The 12,367-nt window shown below is 36.6% G+C and overlaps 1 protein-coding gene across 2 annotated transcripts in view; it reads left to right on the top strand.

Moving 5' to 3' along the window:
* Nucleotides 1–11,929, top strand: part of PCMT1 (protein-L-isoaspartate (D-aspartate) O-methyltransferase) — a 37,427-nt gene extending 25,498 nt beyond the window's left edge. Inside the window, exons 7-8 of one of the 2 annotated variants that reach the window (XM_069852128.1) lie at nucleotides 1,407–1,576; nucleotides 9,667–11,929. In XM_069852128.1, the coding sequence (XP_069708229.1) occupies nucleotides 1,407–1,576; nucleotides 9,667–9,679 (183 nt within the window). In that variant the 3' untranslated portion in view covers nucleotides 9,680–11,929. Of the gene's footprint in view, nucleotides 1–1,406; nucleotides 1,624–9,666 lie in introns of both variants that reach the window. The other variant, XM_069852129.1, reaches the window with a different exon arrangement.
* The last annotated feature ends 438 nt before the right edge of the window (nucleotides 11,930–12,367 follow it).

Genomic DNA, 12,367 nt, shown 5'->3' with positions numbered 1-12,367 from the left:
TGGGCTTCCTGTTGTTTTTACAAAGCTGTATGTTGTAATAACTCTTCTCTAAATAAATAGACATATTTTAAAATCACTTGTGCAGCCCTCTACTACAACAATGAACCGGAACATTTTAATAAATTAACTTGTTTTTATCAAACATTGAATTACAAAATGTAAGTATTTATTTCTGAAGTTCAAAGGGGTTGAGTCTGTTTGAAGAGTTATATACTCAGCTGGAAATACAGAGAATGCCATATGTTTGTAGCTTTCAGATGGATACAGGGCAGTTCTTGGTTGAGAAGCTGCAGAGTAACTGGAGACTTTAGAATGTGCATACATGATGAAGTCCTTTCTTGCAGACAAGGATTTTCTTCCTTTCGCTTTTATCATGTGAATGTGATTTTGATATGTTAGATACCCATTAAACTTTTTTTTTAAACTGAATTTTAATGAGGGATAGTGAAGAACTGGAGGTTTGAGGTGCTATAGACAAGTTAGACATTTCCAAACATTGGTTGTTGTGGGGAGGTTTTTTTGGTTTCTGTTTTTTGTATTTTTGTTCTTAAATTGTTACTTTGGAGGGAGGCTGTATGCTCCCAGCAAAATGCAGACAGATGACAATTAAAAAGGTAATATAAAGCTTATTAATCTATGTTAGTAGCAAAAGTTATATATGATTTTTTTCATGGATTTGGGAAGTACTGAATTTTCTCTGAAACTATTGTGATAATGAAAGCAAAACCAAAAATCTTAAGTATTTCTCTTGGATACTCTGTTACTTATCAATTATCTTACTTGTTTTCATATCTTTTAGAGTAGTTTCATAAAATGCTGTTCTATTCACACAATGAAAGAGGAGCTGTTGGGTAGTGAATTTATTATAGGCAACGTAGAATTATTCCAGGAAGATTAATTTAAAAAAAGTCACAAATTTCACGTCTTATTCTGAGGGCTTACCCATTGGGGTAACTGATCACCCCTGAAGCCCTCAGAATAAGACGTGAAATTTGTGACTTCTTTAGACAGTCAGTCTGTATTGATGCATAACAAGTATCAAGATGTTAAACCTGGCAGTTTAGAAAGATTGAATATACTATAAAAATAAGTTGATTTCCACATTGTTCCTCTTTTCTGTAGAAACCAAAACTGCAACCAACCCAGTTAATCCAATTATTATTTTACCTTCTTTTGGAATTATTTTAAGTTATTGTGAATGTTTCTGTAATACCAGTTGTTGTACCATGTTGTTGTGATACTCTCATTTTCAATACGTGTTTTATTTTTTCCTAGTGGAAGTAGTTATCTACGGCATAATAGTAGATAAATAAATTGTGACAAAGATATTAATCTAATGTAACAAACTTTGAATCCAGCTTCTCTGAAGTGGCTGGTTACATTCTAATTTCTGTGTTGTGTTCTAGCTTATAGATCAGTTAAAACCTGGCGGAAGATTGATATTACCAGTTGGTCCTGCAGGGGGAAACCAGATGCTCGAACAATATGACAAACTAGAAGATGGCAGTGTCAAAATGAAGCCTCTGATGGGAGTGATATATGTGCCTTTAACAGATAAAGAGAAGCAGTGGTCCAGGTGGAAGTGATTTTCTGTTCCACTTACTTCTTCCACACACACGCAAGGTGAAAGGGTGTGAATTTTAAGCAGATAGACTGCAAGGCCTGCCTTTGCTGCTGTCATTGCTTTCTGCTCCTCCATACCATGAAAAGTGACTACATCACCAAAAGGAGGTTATGCTAAGTTTGAGTTAATTAAAAAGCTGAAGAAAAATATTGCATGGGTTGCACTTTGTCTCTTTTGGACATGTTTTCTTTAGTCTTTGGTGTGTTGAAGTTACTTATTTGTTGTTTTGAACACAGAATTTTCAAAATTTAAACTTCCCTTCTAATAAAATTGTTATAACCAGCTTGCCCAGTAATTAGGGTGAAGTGTAAAATATTACTTAAGAATAAATATTGTTTTGTCCTTAAGTTAGTGATAATTTGACGTGCGTTTTTTTATGTCACAAATGAAGAATAATATTTGTAAAATACTTTGTGGGAGATATAGATAATCTTGTGAGCACTTGTCCCTTAGTCTCCAAGTAGCAGAAAGTGGTGAAGGTAGTCCCTTCTTCCCTAAAGTATTAATGTAATTCAGTAGTGTTCAGAAAATTTTCTCAGACTTGTTATTAAAAGTCTGTTATCTGTGTCTGATGGGGACAGATAACACAGTAACACAGCCAACACAGCAACACAGCCAACACAGCAAACTCTAAAGGCCTTTCTAGAGGTAGTAAACTTTCCAATTTGCTGAATTGAATGACGAATAACATAGACATAACACAGCTGTCAGCTTAAACCATGCTAGGCATTAGAATGAACAAAGCAGCAGTCTTGTTTTGCTTCCTGGCAGAAAATGCTTGTGAACGTATTATCTGCGTTGATGAAGTCCACAGATGCGTATTGAGTTCTGAAAACAACTTTTGAGCTTTATCTCCTAAATCTAGATTTTTGCTATTTTTTTCCCCTCCTTGCAATTTGGATGCATGAGTTTAAGCTATCAAAATGTCCATTGAAAGTACAAATAAAGCAGTTTGCATTACTGCTGCTCGCTGAAAACTTGGTTTAGCGTTTCTTGGATTACGGTATAGCCACTGTGTACAAATCACTCCTAGAAAAATTTTAATGAGTTATTGCATAGTTCAAAGCATGCTTACTATTCAGATATTTTGTATTTGTTGTGCAAATTAATACTTTGTTCTCAAATATTGCCAGTGTTTGCAGAGCATAATACTGGTTTCCTGCCGCTTGTAAGGCTTTGGAAGTCCTGCTTTGTAGTCGGTTTCCTCCTCTGGCAAACATGGTGGACTTTATTCCATTTTGGAGTCCATGCTCTGCTTAGTCTAGAGAAGTGAAGTATTCTTCTTAAGCCTTCCAAATTCTATAGAGGTTTTAGAGATTTTCCTTCATTTCCATCTGATCTGATTTTTAGTAGCAGTTGTCTTTTTTTTGTAGCAGCAATATGTGTTATCATGAATAGTGTTTATTGAAGGATTTGTGGAATGATAGCGGTTATCCTTTGCTGCTGCTGAAGGTGGTGTGCAATGTATTAAGGACCACAGTTCTCAGGTCTTTGCATCTCTTCTGTGCACTTTTGTACTCAGTTTTCTCTGCTAGCTCAGGAAGAAATAATAGATGGTCTTTGGGCCTTCTTTGGTCATGAGTATTGTGGGATTATTTCCCCCAAGTTTTCTTACTAATTTCTGTTCTTTTCTGAAATACTTCTTGATTGTATTTTTTTTTAATTTAAATGTTAAAAATATACATCAGTGTTATCAGAAATAATAAGTTTTTAGCCTAAGGAGTTATCTTGATCATTACAGCAGCATACAGGCTTTTTCTTGCTATGTGTGTTTAAATTTCATTCTGACTTGGAAATCTCTGTTAAAAGAAATCTCAGAAGTCCAAGTCTTGTAATGTTTATTTTTCTTTAATTGTCCTTTTTGTCATGTGAAGAAAATTCCTCTTCCGTTCTCCAGAATAACTGTCAGTCTATTGCAGGCCTTAGAGGAGGTCACATCTGTCTTTTTTGTTGGTTGTCCTTCTTAGTGAGTCCAAGGTGCATGGTCAGCCGGATACTGTTAAGGAGACTCCTAATTATAAATCAGCATTTATTTTCTGTGCTAGCATAAAAGACGAAAGAAGTATTTTTTACTGCACTTCCTAGATTTCAATTAATCTTTCCTAAGTTGTTGAAGATCTGTGAGCAGAGTTCAATTAGAGATTTCTCTGAAGGAGCATCTTTAAGTCTTTATTACAGAAAGAACTGTAGCCTATGAGAGAGTCTAGTAGTAATAAATCTAAAATTCATTGAACAATCTTCTTTTTTAGAGTAGCTCAAGAATCCTGTGTGTTTAGCTCTTAGTTTACATTGTTAAGCAATTTAACTTCTAATGCAAGTTAACTGTTTCATCATATGAAGAATTGGTGTCCTGCACAAAATACAATCTACAGGCCAGCAGCATTTTACTAGGCTAGCAGACCTTGCAGTTGGCAGGAAAGAAGTCTCATGAATTTTTACTTAGCCATTCACATGTTGGAGCAGTTGGTACACTTCCTTAGTAGGGCTGCAAGGTGCACAACAGTGACTTGATCTCTAAGTGGTGTTTGAGGTCAAACCTACCTACAGATGCTTTGCATCATTTTTCATTATGTAAAACTGGAACTTCTAGGAAAACAAAATCTGGACTAGCTGAAAGGAGAAGACTCCACGGATTTTGATAAATTGTTGTTATGCCAGAAGAATCTTATTTTGTGAATATTGTTGGATTTCTTCCAATTTAGTCCATCATTTTCTAGTTTGGGTTCAGCTGAAATTGTATTCTTAAACGCCAAACATAAATGTGAATCTTCTCAAATGTGACTCCATGAGACTTTTGGGAGTAGAATATACACAGGAACCCTATCTCTGGTACAAAATGAAAGGCATTAGTGTACCAGAGATCCAGCGGTAGGTGTCCACCTAAGTGATTATGCTGGTATTATGATATGTTTATTATTACTTTCGAATTATTAATTATTTTTCTTATAAGTAGGGAGGAGAAAAGGCCTCTTATGCCATGCAATTGAGAACAGAGCTTATTGGCTACCTTATTGGCAATTGTTATGTAAAGTAATATCTCTCTGCTTTTTACTTCTCTAAGAGTTCACTTGCTACTTATAGGGAGAGACAACTTAAAAGAGGATAATGGTGTAAGGAATGTTTAGCAGTGAGACTCCGTTGCAATCATGAATTTTATTTCCAAACAGGTAGCTGTTTTAAAAAGTTAAGAAATTACATTTTTTAACTTAAAATATTGCTTTAGTAGAAATTTTTTATAATTGTTGTGCTAAATGTGTATTTGCTGATAAAATACAGAATTATAATGTGAGTATATCCATTCTGAGCAAAAAATGCAGTGACTAGACTCGGGTTGTTACTGTATTCCACTTACCTGTACGTACAACATGATGTTTGCATCAAAAAGCACCCTTCTGGAAAAAATTTATTGGGAAATACTTTACTATGTTTCTGCCTAGAAACTCTTATTCAGTATTTCAAATGCCCCTGACAAGCTAGTGTCTAATTTCAGTTGAAATTAGCAGGAATAGTTTGCCCTGAATTTCTTTGGCTATGCAGAGTAATGGTTATGGTTAAAGTTTTTATTTTACTTCAGCAAGAAGAATCTCTGCGCAAAATATTTTAGGTTAAATTTAAAATTTATGCATTATTAAAAAATGCATGTGATGTAACTTACATAATAGGTTGCAGAGAAAATTCCTTTTCTTTGTCATTTCAACCTACTTTCTCAATTTAATGACTGATCATAGCAAATAATAAACACTTTATAATAGCACCTTTCCAGATTAAAATGCATTAAGTCCAAGTATTGCATCTAGTTACCTTTAAAATTACAAAGGGAGAAATAATTGGCTGCTGAAACACTGAGTAGATATTGAAATTCAGAGTGTAGCTGAATCTGAACACTGATACTGTGTTCCTAGTCAGGAACACAGTATCAGTAATGACAGCATATTTTTCATAGATCAATGATGTATCAAAAATGTGAAAGTCAAATGCTGCCTAATGACAAGAAAATTGAAGTGGATCAAAAAGAGTGAGTTGGAGATTTTAGATAAATTTATAAATGCTCGTTCAGATATTTAATTAGAATGCCTTCTACTAAATAGGTGGTGACGGATTGCAAAACTTCATGACTCACCTGTATGCCAAACTTCTGTTATATATATTTTTGTTGATAAGATTTGTGAGGTTCTTTTTCCCATAATGAACTCTGACATTTACATGGAATGCCACCTGTTAGATATTTCTGAGAATGTTTCTTAGTTTGTCATTGGACACTCTCAATGGGAAGTGTAGAATATTCCTGTATGTTTTCCCTAGTAGTAAGTGAAAATTTTTCAAACCTTCTTAAATTTGTTTTTAGAATAGTAATTTTGAAGCTAATGACTTCTGAAATTTGCTTTAACTTGAGCTTATAAAGTTGCTTTGCCTCAACTGACAATGCTCGATGAGTGATTCCCTAGCTAGAATTCCAAGGGCCTGAGAAGGACCATTGTGACGACTTAAAACCTAAATATATATATTGCTTACAAAGCAGGAGCTAGTAAACATAGAATCATAGACAAGTTTGGATTGGAAGGGACCTTAAAGATCGTCCAATCCCAGCCCCTCTGCCATGTGCGTGGACACCTCCCACCAGACCAGGCTGCTCAAGGCCCCATCCAGCCTGGCCTTGAACACCTCCAGGGATGGAGCAGGCATCAAAAACTTACCCATGGCAACCTGTTCCTGTGCTTCATCACCTTCACTGTGAAGAGTTTCTTCCTAACGTTGAATCTAAATCTTCCCCTTTCTAATTTGAAGTCATTCCCCCCTTGTCCTATCACTACATGTCCTTGCTAGAAGTCCCTCCCAAGCTTCTTTGTAGGCTCCCTTCAGGTATTGGGAGGCTGCTATAAGGTCTCTGTGGAGCTTTCTTCAGGCTGAGCAACCTAACTCTCTCAGCCTGTCGTCATAGCAGAGGTTCTCCAGCCCTCTGATCATCTTCGTGGCCCTCTTCTTGACCCCTTCCAACAGTTCCACATCCTTCTTATGTTGGAGATTCCAGAACTGGACACAGTACTCCAGGTGGGGTCTCATGAGAGCAGAGTAAAAAGGGAGAATCACCTCCCTTTACCTGCTGGCAGTGCTTCTTTCGATGCAGCCCAGGATACAGTTCTGGGCTGCAAGTGTGCATTGCTGGCTCATGTTGAGCTTCTCATCAATCAGCATCCCCAAGTCCTTCTGCACAGGGCTGCTCTTGATCACGTCATCTCTCATCCTATATTGAAAGTGAGGACTGCCCTGACCCAGCTGTAGGACCTTGCACTTGGCCTTGTTGAATCTCATGAGGTTCCTCTCAAGCCTGTCCAGGTCCCTCTGGATGACATCCCATCCTTCTTGTGTGACAACTGCGCCACTCAGCTTGGTGTCATCTGCAAACTTGCTGAGGATGCAGGAGTGCGTATATGAAGGTGGAGGGAAATTGTGTGTTGTGTAAGAATCACAGCAAATAGTCATGACCAGAAAAAGGGAGAAAAATACAAATTCATTGGTACATCTTTCCTATGGCTCTAGAAGACAACAGACTATTTTTAACAAGGAAATAGCAGTCATCTTTTGAGTCTCCTCTTAAGCTCTGCAGCAGGACATATCTTTTACCACTGGGAGGATAGGCAGGTATGCTGTTTTCTAACCAGTAGTTGAAACTTGGTGGATTTCACAGCTTGGCAGCTTCTGATCCATGCAACTGCAGTTCAGATCAACTGATACTGTTTTGCAATGTGTATTTAAGTCAGCAAGCTGTTCACATTAGGTGGAAAGCTGAGAAGTGGTACCAACCTAACAATCTAAGACTTTCACAACTTTCTAATATATGTATAATTCAATAGTGTGCATACAAGCTCAGCTTCACATAGCAGTAGAAAACAAATGCTGCATAATTTTAACACGTATGTCATGGGTTTTTTGGGGGGTGGCATGCTGTTGTTAGATTAATGATTAATGAAGAGTGAGTGAAGAAATCCCTTGATAATAATCCTTTAATACAGTAAATGTTGTAACAAACAAAATACTAAAATCTTTATTTTTGAAGTGATATCTAGGATATACTTACAGGAACATTATTATTTGGCTAGGCATAGCTTGAAGTAATACAAAATACAAGCAATTAAAACATTGACATGTCAATGTCACTTATTTGAATTCAGGGTATAAATACCATTTTGTAAAAGAAAAAGCGCCTCCATACTTCAGTACTTTAGGGGCAATAGCAACATTATGCAAAAACCTTGTCAATATCTGTGACTGGGAAAAATAATAATTTCTAATAGTTTCAGAGTAAGTACAGAATTCTTCCTAAGCTTACAATTTCTTGAGGATCTAGCTTGGGCTTGAAGGATTAAGAATTTTTTGTCAAAGTGAAAGGCTGGGCTTTTACAAAGTAAGGAGAGTAAATGGTAGGAATTGGGATGAAAATCACATCAGCAAATAGGCATATGAGACCAAACCATCAATAACAGTAGTCATTACTTACACATGCTTTTTGAAGTTGTACATATTAACTGATGATACAGCTCCTGGAAGCATTAAGGATGAATGAAGTACTTGTCCTTAATTCACCAGCACTGCATTTTAAACTGAGTATCAGATGTTCATTTATTTTAATCTGTTTAAAGTAAGCAAATATGGAGAACCTCCAAATTTTTAGCTATAAACAGATTTTTCTTACCCCTGCCAAGATATATTCTTCTCTCTTCTTTTTTCTGCTTTCCGTAATTACTGCAACGCTCTGAAGCTGTATGATTAGTATCTCAATAATAGAAGGCAGTGCAAAGTGCAAAGAATGCAAATATTTATCACTAAATCACAAGTTTTGTATGCCAGCTGCACTAGATAGAAAACTAGTCTTTTAAGCACTAGTTGCAACAGCCTTTTCAGTTGCTTTTAAAATGTTTTTCGTTCTGTCATTCCATGCTACGTGATTCTTGAAGGATAGTGCCTTTGCAACTGTAAAGCTTTTGCTTGTGTGCATGTAGCACTATATTTTGTGGGTTAGTTTGCATGATAGCTGGAAATATTGCTTATTGAGCCAGCAATCACGTTAGTGATTTTTTTTCTTAATTCAGACAGTGTTTGCTTTGGCTAATGAGGGTGATGCACCTACTAAAAGAAAAATTGCAGCAAACTCATTGTGAACTTGTAGATCATTTGTGCCTTGGGGGAGGGGGGACGCAAACACTTCTGTTGAAGTTTTCCAGCGTTCATTATAGCGCAGTGCAAAGCTTTCAGATTTGATGGACGTTTTGCACTAAAGTTAATGCTTTAGAAATATTTAAAAAAATCACTAATATATGATATTTTCACTGTTGGAATATGGGTTCTATGAGTTTCCTGTTTCAGTGTGTTCTAAATGTCCTGCAGGAACAAAAGCCTGCGTTTTCTAGGTGCCTTGTAGTGATTTAAAGAGACTTCTTGATGCATCCTTTCTCCTACCTGAATCTTTTAACATGCACACACGCACACCAACCCCAACCTTTCCATAACTTAGTCCTGATTTAGCATAGCTCCTTCTGGAGCTAATTGGTCTCTTCTGCAAAATAAATAAAATAGGTAGTACAAGCTGCATGGCGTTGATGTGAGGTTGTTTTCCTAGCTTTCTTAAGAGACTGCAGCTGAAGCTAAACTTGCCTTTTTGGCAGCTGCTGGAATGCTTTTTGCCAATACTCTGTGTAGTAAGTTGGCTCAGTTTCTTGCCTGCATGTAGCCAACAAAGTCTGGATGACAGGTAGCTGTGGATAACTTGTGTGTGATGCAAGGGAAGTTAATTTGCTTTAAATGTTCCATTAAATATAAATTAGAGGGACCCATATTTCACGATGCATTTTATAAAGTATAAGATGATATGGCATTGCTGTTGCCTTTCCTTTGGTGTTGTTTTCTTTTCTTAAATGCTTGAAGAGACTTCAGAGGTTTTGCTGATGTGCTTGGGCACTTAAATATAATCTGATTCTGTATAAAGACTTTTCAAATATGATTTCAAGGGGAGGAGAAACATAACTGCATGTGTTTTCTTTCTACAGGGATGAATTGTAAAAGCTACATCATCTTGACCCAAACATAGTGTTACAGTGGACTGCTCATCTCCAGTTCTAAAAGCTTTTTGAAAACCAACAGCATTGCAGCTTGTTTTGGACTTCGTTATACTGTTGTTATCAGCATGGAAAAGCGTGGTGTTTGTTTTAATTTTTAGATGCTCAAGGCAAATCTGATAAAGAAATGGTGGAAAGTTTTATGTGGGCACTGTTTTATTTAACATGCCTTTATTTTACTTTCATCTGTTCAAAGTGAATCTCTGCAAAACTGCAGATAAAGACCTATAGCTTGTGAACTCTGATTTTGATGGGGGTACTTGAACACTCACTTCTCTTGGCTCTTGTGTCCCTTGGTAAAACTGCTTCTGTGCACCTTATGACACTGTGTAGGTAATACCAGATTTTCTGTGTTCCAATGTCTGCTAGATGCTACTAAAAGGAGATGAACTTCTTTTTTTAAGCTTTTGACATGGTGTCATAGACTAGCATGTAGTAGATACAATCAGCTGCTTAATCACCTTAAACCCAGGCATTTGTATATATTAAACTTAAAGACATCAGAGGTGGGTGGCTGCTCTTATCAAACATTGCTGTTCAAGTTAGGTATAACAGAACATGTTTTTCCCTTTCCTTCTAAAATAAATTAATAGAGTCTTGAAATTCTCTTTTGGTTTATAGCTCACTACTGATGTGATGCACATTGGTTTAACTCCGTAAATATGATGCAAGCTGTGTCCCAATCACTGAACAGCTTATGCAATGCTGCTTTGCCACATAAAGTTAAAAGCAAAAAGGGAGTTGTGTGCTTGCGTGGGAGATTAGGAACATTATACAGTAGACTACTGAGATATGAATTGATAGATTCCGTATTAAAAGAAAAATCCAGTTTAGTCCTGAAAGAAAGTTGCTTTTGGCAAAGCCCTTTGCTCATTTTTCTCTCTATGGGCACCCAGGAGAAATTCTGGCTTTTTAGAAAGTGAATTCTTAATTGTTGTACAAGGAAAACATGATACATGTGTAAGGAATAGCAAATCCTGGACTCCTAAGTACTGATAGAGATGCAGTTGTTCAATTTACATGATGTAGAAGAGTAGTTGGAAGGCTATAAACCTTTTTTTCCTGCGCCAAGTGTTCTGGTTTGATACTGTAAAATGTCAACAGCAAATTGCAAAGCAGTACAGTAAGGTGAGCTGCTTTGGGAGAAGGGGGAGGTATGTCTGGAGTCTTCTTGCTCAGATTTGAGCAACCAGGAATTAAAGTAAATGGCATGTTATCTTTATTTTCTCTCTTGCTTTTTCTTTTTTAATAATAAAAAAGGATTATAGAATAAAATAACTTGTATAAATCAACCCCTAGTTGATCACTGAAAAACGATCTTTAACTTTTTGCGGTGCAACAGCAATAATTTTATCATAGGATTAATCTCTGAAAGCATGAAGGTTAAAATTCAAAACTCTCTTGAGTATGAAAGGGGAACATTTTAAATAACCTTCCATTTGAATGTTAGCCCCGTCCTATTCCTGTGCAAAAGATATGTATCACTTAATTTATTTAGATGTTTGGAAGTTAATGTACCACCTCCTGATCTGACTGCAGCCTGGGAGCACATGCACAAAGATTAATCTTATAAAGGAATTGATGTAGCCTGTATTCTAGAGAATACAATTCAGAAAAACCCACTTGCATCTGACAAATTTGTACTAACCCACAATCAACTGTGAATCTAGTTCTTGGTGTTGAAGTGAAATATCTTAAATGATGCATGCTAATGTTCAACCTTTTGGTTACTGTATGATTCAGTTTGAGTTCAGCTTTAGTTACATCTTCTCACTAATTTAATTAGTTAAATGAAAGATATGAGCTCAACTGTATCCAAATTCTTGTCTCTGGACACAGTGTAATAAGCTAGCATAACTTGGAAGAGCTGATAAAGCTGAGACCTGGCAACAACTTTTATGGGAAGAGCCACTTCAGGAGGTGTAAGACTTCAGGGACCAAGGCTGTTGGGATTAGTGCACCCATTCCACTGAAGGGGTTGGTGATAGTCAAGGTACTCAGACAGAATGGAGTATCCGGGAGTAGCATTTGGAAAATGGAAACCCCTCCATGATGGAGCAATGGTTCTGAAGTAAAAACTTCTTGGAGAAGAGGACAAGTTGAAATGCAGAAGACTTGAAGAGCTTGAATAAATGCTGTGTGAACTGTCTGAAGTGCTACTTTGCCAAATAAAACAAATTGAGAGGAAGCTGTATTGAGGTGTCTTGTTTGTTTTGTTTTTTGGTTTGTTTTTTTTTTTCTCTCTTCACAGGACATCACACATCCAAAAAGAAAGCAAGCCTGTATGTAAGTACTGGTTTACTAAATGACCAGAACTTTATCTGTTTTCACTTAATGTATTGTAGCATATTGCAATCGTTACAGAGCCTGGTAATACCATGTGGAATGTAAGTGTGGAGTTTTATTTGGCTGTTTGGAATTTCTTTTAGCTCACATCTACGTGTTTCGGGGAAAAGGCTGTGTACACAGTGTGTGAATTCTGCCTGCCGTCTGTGGTTGAATCCAGCTAGCTAGGAGTACGTGATCTGCCACTTGCTAGGATTAAGGTTTATTGTTCTGTAAGAGGTGCAGTGATATTTCACTAGATTTTTATGATTACCTCTAAGTGAGAACAGGTTGGCTGAATTGATGA

Source organism: Phaenicophaeus curvirostris, chromosome 2, assembly GCF_032191515.1.
Source record: "Phaenicophaeus curvirostris isolate KB17595 chromosome 2, BPBGC_Pcur_1.0, whole genome shotgun sequence".
In the NCBI taxonomy this organism is placed as follows: Eukaryota; Metazoa; Chordata; class Aves; order Cuculiformes; family Cuculidae; genus Phaenicophaeus; species Phaenicophaeus curvirostris.
Note: the sequence above shows the minus strand (reverse complement) of the source record. Positions and strands in the feature narration are given on the sequence as shown.